Source organism: Apteryx mantelli, chromosome 18 (genome assembly GCF_036417845.1).
Source record: "Apteryx mantelli isolate bAptMan1 chromosome 18, bAptMan1.hap1, whole genome shotgun sequence".
Taxonomy (NCBI): domain Eukaryota; kingdom Metazoa; phylum Chordata; class Aves; order Apterygiformes; family Apterygidae; genus Apteryx; species Apteryx mantelli.
Genome location: NC_089995.1, coordinates 17,267,453 through 17,283,493, shown reverse-complemented (window position 1 = coordinate 17,283,493; position 16,041 = coordinate 17,267,453). Strand labels below are relative to the sequence as shown.

At 49.0% G+C, this 16,041-nt stretch overlaps 1 protein-coding gene across 1 annotated transcript in view; it reads left to right on the top strand.

Annotated features, from left to right (window-relative positions):
- Nucleotides 1–16,041, top strand: part of KCNQ2 (potassium voltage-gated channel subfamily Q member 2) — a 71,479-nt gene that overhangs the window by 19,613 nt on the left and 35,825 nt on the right. The window contains exons 2-7 of the mRNA XM_067307638.1: nt 8,808–8,898; nt 9,679–9,805; nt 10,963–11,138; nt 12,335–12,460; nt 14,742–14,852; nt 15,514–15,609. Coding sequence (XP_067163739.1) covers nt 8,808–8,898; nt 9,679–9,805; nt 10,963–11,138; nt 12,335–12,460; nt 14,742–14,852; nt 15,514–15,609 — 727 coding nt within the window. The remainder of the gene's footprint in view (nt 1–8,807; nt 8,899–9,678; nt 9,806–10,962; nt 11,139–12,334; nt 12,461–14,741; nt 14,853–15,513; nt 15,610–16,041) is intronic.

Here is a 16,041-nt window from a genome sequence, read left to right as displayed (position 1 = left end):
CTATTCCTGGACCAACCTAATCGCTTAACCCGTGTCGGTGGGGGAGAACGGGGTAGAAGGAACGTGGTCCTACAGACTGCAGTGCACCTGTTATCCTCCCTAGCCCAAACCCATCGCTGGGTCATCGTCTTCTGGGGACTAAAATCAATAGACTTCGAAGCAGCTCTCCTGCTTCTTGCCTCTGGACTCCTTCCTAATTGCCTAGCTGTGACAGGAGAAGTAAAATCGAATGCATGGAGGAATTACCAACTCTGCTGCGTATTATATGGGAGGTTTGCAAATACTACTTTATTTCTTTCCTCCAAGACTCAGTTAATTAAATAAACTGATGAGCAAATGAAATTAGCAGCAGTTTGGGAATGTTTGCGTCTTACGCTTGGGCACTATCCATTAACCCCCAGCTCGGAGACGCCGCTTTCTTGTTATTGAGGCACAGGGTGGGGGGGACAGACGGACACCAGGAAATGGCTAGAGCGGCTGAGGTCCTTCCCGAGGCACCCTGGCTCTGCAAAGTGTCGCCTCGCTGAGTGCGGGGAGAGGTGCAAGGGGGGAAGGAGCTGCTCGCAGCGGCTGAGCAAGCCGGAGGCACTGGGAATCGAGCCTGTTTCCCGAGTTGGAGCCTGCTGCATGGGGGGCTCCAGTAGTCGCCTTCGGTGCAAACTCAAACTGTTTAATAGTCATTTGTGGCCTTTAGACACTGGTGTTTGCTGTTCTGTTATTAAATAATATCATTCTCTGAGCAAGCATACGTCTTTGGTAGAGCTTGCACCGCTTTGCAGAAGGGAGCTCGGCTCTGCCAGCCTGTCTGTAAGGCAGCGTAAGCCACGGGCTGAGGCGCGTAGAAGCGGAGATTTTGGGGTTTTGAGCCTGACATGGGTCCGGGAGGTTTAATACGGCTTCTGAGGCTAGGGGAGCCGTTGCAGCGCCTCCGCGGTAGCCGTGTCGGCCCTTGCCCGGGGATGCTCTCGGCCAGGGTGCTTGGTTTTGAGGTGCTGTAATTCTTGTTGCTGTCAAAGCAGTGCAAAGTCAAACAGCGGGAAGGGATGCTGAAGGAGGTCTGCGGGAAAGACCTTGTCCTTCGCGGGGAGGAAACCTCAGGCTCGAGTCGCCTAGCTGATTCTGGGGCAGATACTTGAAAAATCGGCTGCTATTCCTGTCTGCAGCAGGAACCAGCCCTGCATATTTTGAGACAATCTTCCTATCTGCAATTAGACCAGAGCCTTTGGAGACCCTATTTTTATATATTCCCTTTCCCTGGAGGAAGGTTTAGATGAGATGCAGCATTACATTTTACAGGGAGATCTTGCTTTTAACCCAGTTTTAGAGGGCAGTTAAGTCAGGTCAAGTGCCTTGCCCAAGACTCTCAAAGAAGCTTGGCCCCAGCAAGATGATTCTCTCGCCTGCGTTCTCGAACTGCATAGCCCAGCTCGCGGCTTCTTAAATTTATTCACTCTTTTTCCTTATGAACCTTTCTTACAAAGTGTTGCAGAAAAACAGGGCTCTGCTCTTAAGAAACAGAAATAATTTTATCCTCCTATAATGATAACGGTTTGATTAAGAAGCCTTGTATTCCTGTACTCGCTGCTAGTACTTTCTCAGAGAGAGGGAGGAAGCAGAGACTTTGGGGAATGCCCTGCGGGATCAAACATGGGCAGTGCTCAGATTTCAATCTGAATAATACTGGTATTGCATGAGACAGCACCTTTCCCTTACGTTAAAATCAATGAACGTGCCCTGAGTAAATGCCTGCACAGACATTTTAAGAATTACTTAAATGTCCAATATTTTGTAATCTTAATTTACCTCCTAATGCACCATAATTGCACCGTGGTCTTTAGGATTCTCTCCTGTGAACTCTTTATTCAGTTGCGTGAATATATTTCTTCCCCACAAAGTTCTTAAAATCTCAGCCTGGCAGTGCTGAATTGCAGCAGCGGCAGACTCTTTTGGCAGGTGCACTGCCTTGATTAATACTCAGGGTTTTCCTCCAGACATCTGGCTCCTCTGAGGCTGCGTGCAGAGTGCAAAGTGAATACGGAGACAGGCATTACCCAGTGATTCATGGTAGCTGAGGACAAAGAGGAACATTGGAGCTAGAACTTTGCATACATTGATTATTATTAATACGGCTTTTATTCCGAGTTGAGTTGCCTTGAGTAAGTTAAACAATTAGAGCCAGGCAAGCCTTTCATAAGGCTTTCCTTAAATTTAACCCCTTTCCCTGCTTTAAATGTTCAGCTCTCCATTATCCTTCTTCTCCAGTTTGCCTTTGTTCTTTGAGGCTTCAATCCAGGAAAGCTCTTAAGCTCAATCTTGCTTATAAGCGTGGAGACACGTAATACTTTGCTGGACTGGAGTCAAAATGTGTCATGCAAAACCATTTCTGCTCAAATTCCCGCAGATCATGAATTCAGCTTGGGGCTCTGTCTTTGGGCGGTCAGGGTGTATGATGCCGTTTCTGCCCTCCAACTGGGTTAGAAGCAGGAGGGAAAGGCTGAGGAAGCTCTTGTGGGAACTGTTCTCAGCGGTGGTGGACATAGGAGAAAATGTGTGAGCCTATATCCTGCCATCTTTCTAACTGAGAAAAGCTTAAGGTGAGGAACCGTGAATGCTCCTTATCTGCACATAAAGCAGAATGTGAACTTCTCGAAACTCTGTGCAAATGAAATCTCATTCTCCCCTCGATTTCCCTGGGATGTAAATGTGCAGGCATATTTCAATGGATACAAGGAGATCTACTGCTACACAGAAGAAAGACATTGTGCTTGGACATCAGCATTCCTGTTTCTGGCCATGTTTTTGTGGAAGACCCTAGAAAACCTAATCTGCTTCAAAATGTCCTCCCATCGTTGCCGCAGGCTGCTGTCGCGCAGCAGGGAGAGCAGGTCTGCTCTTTGTCTCCACAAACCCGGTCAAGGGGCACATCCCTGAGCTTGCAGGTGGCAGTGGTGGGATAGGGTTCACTGGGGAAGGCCAGCATGGGATGCTCAGAAGAGCAAACCCTCTCCTTTTCCTTCTCATCCCAGTGGCATCCCCAAAACACTGTTCGGACTCTACAGACTGATGTATTCCCTGTATTACCTTACTGCACCTCCCGGGCCTCCCTTGCTGTCCATGCTAAGACCTCCTCTGGGAGCACCTTCTTTCAGCCTTGCTTCATTGCATGTTTTGCACTGCTGTCCTAAATACAGTGTATGGCACTGTGTGAACAGAGTGCTCCTTATCTGAGATGTTCAGCTGGCAGGATGCACAGCGCGCCAAGAAGGCACAGAAACTATTAACGTTGTCCCAGAGAGGTCTTGGCTAAAGATTTATTTTAAGAGTTTATAAACCATGAAAATTCTTGCTCCAGAGCCAGCCTTTGTATTGCCCGTGAGCAACATTTTCTGTCCTCCTCAGTGCTTAGGGGGACTCCAGGTGTTCAGAGGGGTAATGTCTCGCCTGGGGATTACACAGCCTTTCCTCCCTGCTTGGCTGGGCTACAGCAATGGGAAAGAGCTGGGCACGCTTAAAACTGTCATAAATGAGACATAATCGGGAGCTATACTTGGAAAAGAGAGCGTATATTAAGGCACAGGACTGAAAGCCAGGACTCCCAGCTTCTATTTTCAGCTTTGCTAGTGACAGAAGTCGCCTTGGGAAATGATTTTGGCTAAGATTGAGGGATGTGGAAACCCAGAATGAGGCATCGAGGCTCATTTTTAACCTTGCAAATAAATAGCTGGGTTGCAAATCATGCCAAGATTGCTTACACGAGTAAAGATGATGGGTGCCCCTGGTTAAGGAGAGGTGCAATACAGCCTCACCTTTACCCCTTGTAAGATCATGGCATTATCAGTGTTTCCTATTCTGGCACTTATTTTTAAGATTCACTGGAGACTTGAATTTAGCCGTGAATACCCCAGTTCTGATTATGATGCTTTCTGAGTGCTAAAAGGCACTTTACAGTCTCTGTTCATCTTCAGTGTAGGTGTCCTTTCCCCTTGATCTATTGTCATTGCTGCATTTTCAGTGTTTAATTCACATTGGAGTTTAAGATACTTGGAAGCCAGCATTTCGTAGAGACCACAGCAGATGCGTTGCTGGGATTGCAGATGGATTGTCCATAAGCGTTTTGGTTTTATTTTAGCAGAATTATCAATGCCTTATTTATGTCCCCAAAGTCATTTTCAAGTGTTTAAAATGTTTTAAGTTGTTTTCTATTGTGCAGATTTCAAACGCCTATAGTAAAATACTCCCTCCCTCCCAGCTTTGCTCTTTCTAATTAAATGAAGCATTAATTCCCTTCCCGTTTCCAGTGAAATCTGACGAAGCTTGTAATGAATGTGGTGGCTTGTGCTACTTCCTTCTGTCATATCCATCCTCATTATGTCCAGGAATTCAATTGCTAATTGTTCATTATTCTATTGGTGCTCTGTCAGAGGAAGCCCAGTATTTCTGCATGTCAACAGACATTATTTGAAAATATTTCAGGAATAAATTAAAGGGTTTTCTATTATTATTCATATGTAAATGGACGGGTAGATTCCAAGGGTGTTTCTTCTGGAAGGCAAATTAGATATTAGCCTCAAAAGCTTTGTAATGATTCTATCATATACTTTTACCAAAAACAAATAAAACAACCAACCTTTCCCATTGACAAGTCATTTTGAGTATTTATTTTTGAGGGGGAGTTCAGTGATTTTTGTTCTTCCTTTGCTAGCGTGAAGCACAGTAGGTATGAAATCTGGATATGCAGATTTTGTGCCTGGATTTATAAATCGTAATAAGAAGCTTGCACGGGTGTCTTAAGTCAACGTAACCTTTGGTTATAAAGCCAGACTTTGGAGGACTTTGGATTTATTAGTATTAGCCATAGTCAGATTTGCACAGCTGAGTCTTGCTTGAGCTTAAATGTCTAAGCAAGAGGCATTGGGGGGTTCGGAGCAGCAGCGGATGCTCGGTGCCCTTTATGGCCTCGTGCAGAAGCAGGTGGTGGGTGAGAAAAGGCAGCATCATGAAGCGTCCTGCCAAGACCTCCCAGCTTTCTCCGTGCTGCTCTTCTGCATAGAAGATGGTGGTCTGTAACCGCACTCTAAGCTTTGCATCCAGCCCAGGGTTTGAGAGAGGCTGGTGCTGTCTCCAACCATACATCATGTAGGACCGTGCTCCTGTCTGCTCTGGAGGAGGATATTGTCTTCTCCAAAGCTCTAAGCAGAATTGGCATCTTTAATGTAAAAATCATTAGATGGGACATAATTAACGTTCCTCGTTGCACATTAACATTACCCAGAGTCAGGCTGTAGACATAATTTGCTTTAATTAGATATGTAGCTTTAAAAATTAGATTCCCCCCAACGTCTACACTATTTATTGGCTTGTTTCCCTTTCCCTAGCTATCTGTTATTATCTGGAGCCCTTTCCTGCACTGTCTGGGTGCATTAGGTGAAATCAAAGCAGATTCAGCCTTCCTGTTCCCGCTACCCTGCTCCATGGGAGTGCAGAGGAGGACATGGTATCCCCGGTACGGACATACCTCTCATGGCTTCCTCCTTCCACTCCACCGTGATGGGATCTGCAGTGCCAGCAAAGCTTTCCAGGGGACACACAGACCCCAGCCCTGTGAATTCAGTTTCCTTGCAAAAAGGTTTCATTTTCTTGGTCTCCTCTTTGAGGCTCCCAGAGGTTCGTGGCCCACAGGGTTCAACGCAGCAGCTGTACATCACTGAGGAGCTATCTTGGGATACTTGGGCAGACGACTGTGTGAGGAGCCAGCGTCTGCGTTCCTCCTTGGCAGGACCATTGGTTGCACATCCCCATCAGGCCTGAGGTAGAGCAGGTGAGCAGGGGGGACATTTCTGCTCCGTGTTGGACTTGGCCATGGAGCTCCAGTGGTTAATCGAAGCGTGGGAGCTGGGAATAGGAGATGGCACTTCCCAACAGCCCGCCCGCAGGGCCAGGAGCCGGTGCCTTCACCGGCACCTCCCACGCTCAGCAGCGCTGTAATTAACATTGGACCTGCGAGCGCAATCTGCACTGGGTCTTAATTGGGCTCCCCAGCCATGGGGGCCCGGGGGAACGTGGAGCCCAAAGCACCTGGGGCTGGAGCTCACCTCAATTACAGCAGCACCAAGGCGGTCCCGAGGGACACGGGCACCAGGGAGTCTCCCGGGAACGGGGCTGCTGGTTGGCATCGGGGGAAGAAAGCAAGCGGCAAAGTCTGGAGTGCAGAGAGCCGGACAGAGGTGACGATTCTGCTTGTCCCTCGTTCCAGTGCTGCTTTGTGCTGAATCCGTCCAAGGGGATCACCTTAGCAAGCACTTTGTGCAAGTGGGCATTAGCACTGGCACTTGGCTTTCAGGACCTCTCCAAGCATTTTAGCTTTTGGTCCCGAGAATACAACCCGTGTTCTATTGCGTTAATCAGAATATGTAGGATTTTCTTTTTCCCCCAATCCTTTTCCATTAGCTAATTCTTTTTTCCCTTCTCTTTCTTCTTTCATTGATTATTCATTTGTTTCTCACTCCAAAGTGGGACTTTGCAGCAAAATCTGGGCCACACTGAGAGCAGGGCTGGCTGACCCAGTTGCAGCTCCTCTTCGTCAGCAGGTGCAGGCTTTGCTCTCCTCTGCAGTGGTTCGGGTAGCAGCTTTTGCCGATCTCTGAGTTGAAGGGGACTAACCCACACGAATTGCATGGATGGATGGATGGAGTCCATTCAGCTGCAGGGCAGTTTGTGATGGGGCTTGTTTATGGCAAGGTCTTTAAAATGGAAACATCACCTTAATTTCACTCTCGCCAAACTCGGGGGTCCCCTGGTAGTAGGACCACCAGACACCTTGTCACCCTGGCTAGTTTAGGGGAGAAAAACTACTTTTGAGACCACAGACAAGACAGGACATCATGGATGAAATGGTAGTGGACATTTTATTACTCTTTTGGGGTTGTCCCAGTCCCCAGGTACCAAACCAGCGTGAGAAGAGGAACTTGCTCTGAAGTGAGCAAGGAGGGACCTATCCTTGTCTTGTCTGTGCAGAATTTGGCTTCTTACTGAGAAAGCGCAGCCTGCACCGCGATTCGTCTGAAAGTGCGTTACCCTCCACCGGGAAGGGAGCTTTCAGCCTTGCCTGTGGTTCAAATAAAATGCTGCAAATCCCTCTCTTTTGGCTTGTTACTGTGAGGTTAATGGTCATTGCAAAGCCACAAAGGCGAGCCTGTGGTGTGAAACGCCTCTCTCTAAAGCGGAGGAACGGCACCCGCCAGCTGAACTGTGCCTTATAAATATTCAAAACCCAGTTTGTAGGAATGCGAGGCAAAGCCAGACAGCTGAATTATTTAGTGCTTTTAAAGAATGCAGCTTTTAGTTTCTCCCTGCGCTGGCCTACATTATTGTATCAGTAAATCGATCTTTAGTGAATTAATTTCCCTCCTTTTATTTGAGCAAGCGGTGGTCACTGCCGGCGGACGGAAACCGCCTCCGTGCACAGATGCCAGGACACCTCCGTAGCAGGGGCTCGGGCATCAAACGTCAGACCAGAGTCAAACTCGTGTCGTTCATTTTGTGGCTCTGGATTTGCGTTGGTGCATCCAGCATTGGTGAAAAGTGCAGAATGAACAGTTTTGATGGGGGACAGCTGGGCTTTAGCTGCAGATCTGTGACCAGCGGGGTGGCCCAGCGCTGCAGAGACCGTTTCGGGGCCTTCCCGTTGGGAAAGTGGGCTTGGGATGTGTTGATACCTGCTTTGGACCTGGGGTCATCCAAGACTCACTGTGCTTATATAGCTTCAAATGGGGAATATGAGTAGTTAAATGTACTTTATCTGAGATCCACCTTTTATTTAGTCCCTCTCTCATGTAATCTGTACTTGGAAGGTGCCTGGCTGAATTAGGGGCACGGGTCCCAGGAGGAGCAGAGGGTGACAGGACCTGGACTTGTATCATAGAGGGCTTTTGGGAATCTCCTCCATCATTTTCATGGCAAACACGGGAGAGGCTGAGCGAGCTGACATCGGAGAGGGGTCCCCCAAGACCCCTTCTGGCAGGGTGGGCCTCCGTGGCAGCTGCAGAGCCGAGAGGTCGCTCACACCCAGCTACTTCAAACCCAGCCCAATACTAAGCAAACATCCCCTGGACTTGAGCAGACCCCTGCTGTGTCCTGTGCCCGTGTAGCTACGTAAGAACCACCCACCTCTCGCAGTTATGCTAGAACAAATCTTAAAACTTGCCGGCTCTTCCAGGTGCTAAAGAGTTAATGTGGTGTACCTGCCTAAGGAAGGAGCATTAAATTCCTCCAAGAAGGTCTCACCCTGGCAAGGGCACCTTTATGGCTGGGAAGCAGAGTCTTGCTCCCATGCAGCCTTTTGTGGATGAGGAGATACAAGCAGAGCAGAAGAGGCGTTGTCTCTGGATTTCTGCTCAGCCCATGTTCTCACCATCCTTAGCCAATCTGCTCACCTGTTATGGTGTTAATAAATGAGTATTTCCCTGCTCGTTTGCATGCTTGTTGGAAGCATATGGCAGGAAGAGCTGACAGTTCCTCAGTTATTGCAGTCGCCTGCTGGAAGGGGAAGTGGATTGGTACAGACAAGGCTGGGAACAGTCCTGTGGATCCTTCCACTCACAACCATTCCAGTTAGTAAAATCAGGGACCTTATTTTCCCTTTTTACACTCAGGCTCTCCCTGGAGATTGAAAATCACATGGCTTTTCTCAGGGATGTCCAAAACCACTCTCTGAGTTAGTTTGATCAAGTGCACAGAATTTCTGCTCTGGGGACTGACATTCTCTTTCTCTCTCTTTTTTTTTTTTTAAATATGTGTGTGTTATATAGTTTTCTACTAGTTTTCTCCTGCCTGGTGCTGTCAGTCTTTTCGACCATTGATGAGTACCAGAACAGCTCTGAAGGGGCCCTTTACATTCTGGTAAGTTGGGATTTGCAAGTGAAACCATCAGTAAGACATTAAAAGCAAACACGAAAAGCTGAGGTTGGAGGTCTCTAACTGGGGTGAGAATTTAAACTGTTGCGTGTTTGCAGGGGTCCATTGGGAACCACAGCTAAGGGATAGGAAAAATGGAAAAAGGCAAGCAATTTTATCAGGGCACACAGGAATAATCTGAGCACGGTTTTTAAAGGATTCCTTAAAAACCCTCTTCTTGACGTTTTTCTCCCCCCCCCACACCTTATCTCCAATTGCACAGTACAGTAGCAAGATGGATCCAAACTGAAAAGCAGTTTGATGTCCATTTAGCAGTTCCCGGCATTTAAAGCTGCCAACGTGCTGCAGTGGAAGCAGCCAGCGTCGTTCCCTCCTCTCCCACACGACGCGTTTCTGCAACTAATTCATCTGACATAAAGCTGAGGAGTTTCATTCCTTAAATAGCCCGGCATCCCTCGCGCCGGCAGTTCGGCTCCTGCAGAGTTCCTCTACGCGCAGCTACGGCGCGGGGCTTCCCGAATTCGCAGCATTGCCTTTTCTTTGGCCCTTTCTTCCTCTCCCCCCAGTCCCTACCCTACATGGATATCAAAAGACACCGCAGCCTAATTAGGGCCTTGTCAGGCCGGAAAAGGCTGTAACGAGGAAAAAACCCAATCTGCTTCGTTATTGGGAGCTTTTCCAAGGCACTCAACCTTTTGCATGGAATCGTGAAGCCCGTTCTCCACCTGGCTTCTTGCTAGACTAATCGCCTCGTCCCCTTCGCAGGAGATCGTCACCATCGTGGTGTTCGGCGTGGAATACTTCGTGCGGATCTGGGCGGCCGGCTGCTGCTGCCGGTACCGGGGCTGGAGGGGAAGGTTAAAATTCGCCCGCAAACCCTTCTGCGTCATTGGTAAGCTCTGCCTCGCCGCCCGGGACCGGGCAAAGCCGGCTATTGCCCAGGGAGCGTGGAGAGGAGCAGGAGAGCCCGTGGGAGCAGTGGGTTGGATTCGCCCAGGCATCTCCGGAGCCGGCCGCAGCAGTGCGCCGGGAGGGGAAAAGGTGTTTAGCCAGGAAGAGCTGGGTGTAGCGCTGGGGTGTCGTGTCCGACTTTGACACCGAGCCGCTCCCAAGTCGTTGGAACTCTCCGTGTCTCAGTTCACTTTCCCTTGTGTTAATGAGATGCCTCGCGAGGAAGCTGTGAGATTTAATTAATTCTTGTCTGCAGAGCGCTTTGCGATCCTCTTGCGAAGGGGCCGTCAGTGCAGAGCAGCTATTTTTAGTGGGGTAAGGAGTGGGCAGAGAGGCCGTGCTGCTTGGTGTGCAGCCTGCTTTTAAGTGTCCGGGGGGCAGGAATGGATATACGCAGGATTTTAGCTTATTCCACAGAAAAGCACTCCTACAAAATTTGCATAGAAAATCAGGAAAGGGGGGGTTTTAAGGATCCTCAGATTTGGGATATATAGAGAAAGGCTTTTTTTTCTTGGCCTCTTTCTCAGACTTTCTCCGTCCATGAGCATCCTACGATTACCACAGTGGACCTCTAGCTTTTCATTCCCTAGCTAGGCAGTGGGAGTTCACACCTCTAGGCAGCACTGCGTAACAGGCAGCTCTGGTGGGTTAAAAAAAGGCATCCACTCTGGAAGAACGTAATCTAGTTTAGCAATGTTACTACTGCATCATATCAAAATCCAGGCTTTGGAGTATGGGACGTGTTTTCTCTCGGAAGGACTTTTGTGGAGAAGAAGAATAGGAAGTTTCCGTAAGCTGTGTGGGTTGATTTCTGCTGTGTCCTTCCACCACAAGATGTGGCTGATACAACACCACTTTCATGCACGTCCTTCTGCTGCCAGTGGCAGTAGGAATGCTATCATATTTGATGGTGGTTCAGCAGCCAGGGTTCAAATCCCAAGAGGAGGGCTATAGGATAAGAGGAGCTGAAGGCACTGGTTGGATAGATGGATCAGAGGAAGAGATGATCCCTCAAGGGTTGTGGTCGAGGGGATGTCTTGTGCATGGAGAAAGGAGACTCCCTTTCTCTGATGAGCCCAACACGCCTTGTTCTTGCAGACATCATGGTGCTGATTGCTTCCATCGCCGTGCTGGCGGCCGGGTCCCAAGGGAACGTCTTTGCCACCTCAGCGCTCAGGAGCTTGCGGTTCCTGCAGATCCTGCGCATGATACGGATGGACCGGAGGGGAGGCACCTGGAAGCTCCTGGGCTCAGTGGTCTACGCACACAGTAAGGTGAGCAAGTCCTGAGCAAAGAGACTGAGTCACTTCACATCTCCCCCCATCAGAAACACTGCTTCGGTTCCCCCTTCTTTCCCCCAAACATCTCCCAGGCAGGGGAAGGGTGCAAGGACACAGCACGCTGATGCAGAGAGCAATGCAGAGTTAGAGACACAACGTCCAATGGACTTCTCTGACCATCGGAGAGAAGGGAGCTATGTTTAGATGCACATTTGATCTCTGTTTGCAGGAAATAACTTGAACGTAGTGACTACCTGCGCACTGATGCAGCTTGTTGCAAAGGCTTTGAAACTAGCCAGCAGCATCGTTAACAGAGGTGTTGGGCGAGCTCCTTGTACAGGATGCACGCTTCTAAGAGGTTGCGTTTCTGTAAACGTACCCCACGGCACCAGCCGTTAGTGGACATTATTCCTCTGAGAGTTTCCCCGTCCAAACATGAGATCACGTACCAGTGGCAGAACTGATCCCTAGCGTGAGTGAGTCTGGCCCTCCTCCAGTTTGGGAAGAGTTTGTTGATCACATTTCTGTTTCCTGCTGCTGCATTTATGACAACATTTCTCCTGATTCCTGTACTTTTCCCCATGAAAACTTTAGCTAACTTATCCAAAGTCCTATAAAGATCTCAGGAAATTTGTGGGTCTCTTGCACCCACCCTTGTATGAATTTGATCCAAAACTAAGACCTCCTGTGAACTGTAAGTTAAAATTTTCCTGAAATTGGGAGATATAAGATTCAGATCGCAACTTTGTAGCTCCTCCCTATTTAGCAGGAGGGACCAGTTCTAAGCAAGGTCCTGAGGATCCTGAGTTCACATCTCAGTTTCAACCCCAGGTCCTGGTTGGGGAAACCACTTGTCTGTCAGCTCCATATCTTTAAAAAATGGGACAAATAATACTTCCTTTCCTTCTCCGTTTAATGTGTCTGTGTAGATGATTGGCTCTTCAGGACAGGGTTGCCTCGTGTGCATTGTAGGAGCACCACCAGGACGTGGTCCCACCTCAGAGGGCTCCTTTCTGCTCTAGGTTCAAAGTAACACCGCTAATCTCAAAACCAGGCCCCGAAGGCTAAATGCGCACAAGTGCTGGGAAAGTTCAGATGTGAGGCCGACCGCAAGCAAGTAACTCCGTGCTTTCGGAGATGCACACAACAGGATTGCAATTATTCTCTTCTGTCCTTTAATGATCTTGCAGGAGCTGATTACTGCCTGGTATATTGGCTTCCTGTGCCTCATTCTGGCCTCTTTCCTGGTATACTTGGCTGAGAAAGGAGAAAATGAGCACTTTGATACATACGCAGATGCGCTCTGGTGGGGTCTGGTAAGTAATTTTCATAGAACAGCTGCTGGTTATTAATATAAAATGTCCATTAACCCTCCATCTTCTATCACTTACGTGAGGAATTGACTTACGGAGTGCTTAGTTAATGTTGTTGTTCAGTGGTTTCAGGCTACTCTACGTAGCAATTTTTTTCTTAAATAAATTTTCCTTGTAGAAAATTTTCTAGGGTTGCATTTTTTTGAATTAGCCAGAGTTGCAAGGCAACCAGGAACTTCCACACTTTTAATCATAGTATTTAGCTTATCGCAACAATTGAGCTAGATCTAATAAAGACCCTACACTACTGGGTGCATTGATCATCATTTTGACAAGTATTGCTGACTTTAAATTATTTATAATCATACTTGGATAGTGTGCTTTTAAACACACTGCAATATATTTTATAAAATTAATGCGGTCTAAGTACCAGCAAGACTTTGCTGCTGAAAGCACTCCTCTTTTAAATCTTTGCTGACAAAGAAAGAGAGGGCAATACTTTAGTTTGCTCTGCCTGCGTGCGCGCATGTGAATTATTGGATTACCAGATTAACAAAGGGAGAATTATTGACGTTCTAATCTTCTTGGGTTATTGTTCTTCTGCTCCGACACTGTACAAGCTAGTTTGGCCTCGATTACAAAGCATGTAATGAAAATCCCAGATCTGATCAAATCCCAGTAACAGGCTTGGAGAGGAATCGGCTGATCAGGCAGCTCCTCCGTTTCAGCAAAGCAATGTGAAGGCAGTCAACTGCTTTTTAAGCCCCTTGGTTACGACAGAGAATAAAAACAAAGCCCGATTTGACATAACTAGAAAATAAACAGCGAGGTAGAATTGACAGCCGAGATCAGAGCTCCGGCTTGAGAAAGCCGGGCTCAGGTTTATCCTCCCTGCTTCGCCGCCCCGGAGAGCTTTTTGTGGGGAGTTACCTGCCTCGTCGCGGGAAGCGGAGGTGTGCCACGCTGTTCTGCCGCGCTCGGAGGAAAGTTTCAGCTTCGTTCAGATCAACGGGTTTTTGTCGCTGCCCAGCTCTAGGGTCCGGTGCGAGCCGATGCTCAGAGATGGGCAAGAGAAATCAAATTCTGCGTTCAGAAACTCATCCCCGGATCTGAACTTGGTGGCTCCAAGCCTTGTAACGAGCAATATAAATCATAAAAAGTTTACAGATCAACTTTGCAGTGGTTCTGGAGAGATTATTGTTTTTCAAGTTTGCGTTTCAGTAAGGGATAGCTGTTTAGATGCTTTTTGCTAAATGCGTTGAGAAAATGGCATCTAATTGATAGTGCTTTTAGTGTGTCCAATTAAGCAGCGCTTTGGGATCGAACGTCCATTTGTTTAAAAAATGATTTTGCTCGACACCGAATGTGCGATGTTTGCGAAGCCGCAGCAGGGCGGCAGCGGGGAGGCACTGCCCTCCCTAGGAAGCCGCAGAGGCTACGGCGGGCGGGCAACAACTGTCTATTTTTTAGGGGATCGTAGGGATCCTTTGGGCAGACATCTCAAAAAAGACGTTTTTGATCGGACCGTCTCTCCCTGCTCTGCCCTACCAATCCCAGGCTTCCCAAATCCTTTCAGAAGCCTTCAGGGATGCCTCGCATTTCCCATTAATGAGGTGCGTGAACCGAGGTGGGGAAATGCATCTTTTCCTGAAGCTTGATGTTTAAGGGATCCTTTGTATCCAGCAAATCTCTCAGCTCCTTCCCCAAAACACACATGACAGCTTGCCAACACTCTCTTGGTGCATTATAATAATACTGAGGAGGGGAAAAAAATATCCCTAAATTAGGATGTATGAAGCAGCCCTAATTCGTACTGTCAGGCTGATGCGCTGTTTTTAAATAGGAAGGGAAAACAGTTAATAGGCACTGCTGGGAAGATTAGGAATATACAGCACCAGATCTTTATGCATGCAAATAGCCCTGCCTTCTTTCAAGAACCGCCGAAAGTGAATTCCGGGGAACTCTGCCGGAGCGTTCCCGGGCTGAGGGAGCAGGGCCGTCTCCTGCGGGAAGCGCTGAGCTGACGCGGGCGCCCGTACCAGACGGCGGCTCTGGCTGTGTCAGCCCATTGGCAGGAGATGCTCCTTCTGCCTGGCCAACGTCAAGGCTCCCAGCGCCGAGCTGGAAAGAGCATCAGCTGCGGGAAAAACGGAGGCTCCCAGTGCGGCCACCCAGCTCCCGGCTGCGGCGTTGCAGGAGTTTCAGTTGAATTCTCTGAGTTTTCGGGACAGGGCTGACCGAAGGGCGTGCGACTGAGGGGCTGGCGGTGCTCTCCTCCCCGCAGATCACTCTCACCACCATCGGCTACGGGGACAAGTACCCGCAGACCTGGAACGGGCGGCTCCTCGCGGCTACCTTCACGCTCATTGGCGTCTCCTTCTTTGCCCTTCCTGCCGTAAGTAAAGGCTGCGACGCGTCGCTCGGAATAGGGCTGGGGTTTGCCGATGGCAAAGCCACGGCTACGTCCGCGGCTTGCTGCGCCCAAAGGCTCAGGAAGGGAGACGCGGGAATTCCCTGTTGCCTGTCCGCAGCTCGGGCACTACGGGTACGCGAGGATGGGGGCACGGTGGGAACGGTGGAAACTCGATCTGGCTCTGCATATATAGGGTTATTGAAGTGAAACCCTATTTTTCCACAAAGTGCGGAAAACCCCCTGTTCTCGAGGTGACTAAGCCCCTTTAGCAAACTGCCCCCGTCCCTTTTGCGACGTGTTTCAGTGCGTTGCATCCATCTGATTTTTCTTTGCGGCAAAATCTTGAGCACCAACACAGCGTGGCTATTTTGTATTTTCTCACCCAGCTGGAGGTAGTTTGGGGAAACCAGCCATTGCAGTGACCTCCGGCAAAGTCCCCCCACCAGTTCCCTTCCCTGGGAATTTGCCCTTCGGGGCTGCCTCGGACGAAGGTTCCTCCTTCCTTCCCCACGTACCTTTGAAGCCAGAAGCGGGGCAGGAACTGAGGAGTGAACAAACCATTGGAGGCAAAGCTGGCTCCAACTTTTTAGTTAAAGCTTAGCCTAACACCCTGCTAACTGCAAATATCCGTTCTTCCTCCCAGGGCATCTTGGGCTCGGGGTTTGCTCTGAAGGTTCAAGAGCAGCATCGACAGAAACACTTCGAGAAGAGGCGAAACCCGGCAGCGGGCCTGATTCAGGTTAGGAAGCTAACCCCGGGGCCGGGTAGCGACGGGAGCAGTGGGCTGTAGCTCCTCCCGGGGCTCCAGAGATCTCGGAGACGGGAGATCCTTGCTCGGGAATCACGGGAGGGTGTTTTTTAGACTGCGTACAGAGCTACTCCAGTTCCGGTTCCCACTTTTGCTGTGGGTTTGATTCAGCTCCCTTCAAAGCCTAAGGGAGTCTTTCCACTGGCTTAATTGGGTTTAATTAGCTTGGGCCGTAAGCGCCCCATGACGAGCCTCACCGTTTATGGGGTCTTCTGGTTCTCTCAGTGAAGAAATCCCGCGGAGGGATCAGAGTGCAAAATGGATGGAAACGATTTTGGCCGAGTTTTACAAACATTGCGGAAGACTTGGGTTCACAACCAAGGAGGCTTGGCGTTGTGTCTTTTCCTTTTCGGGGGTCTTAGA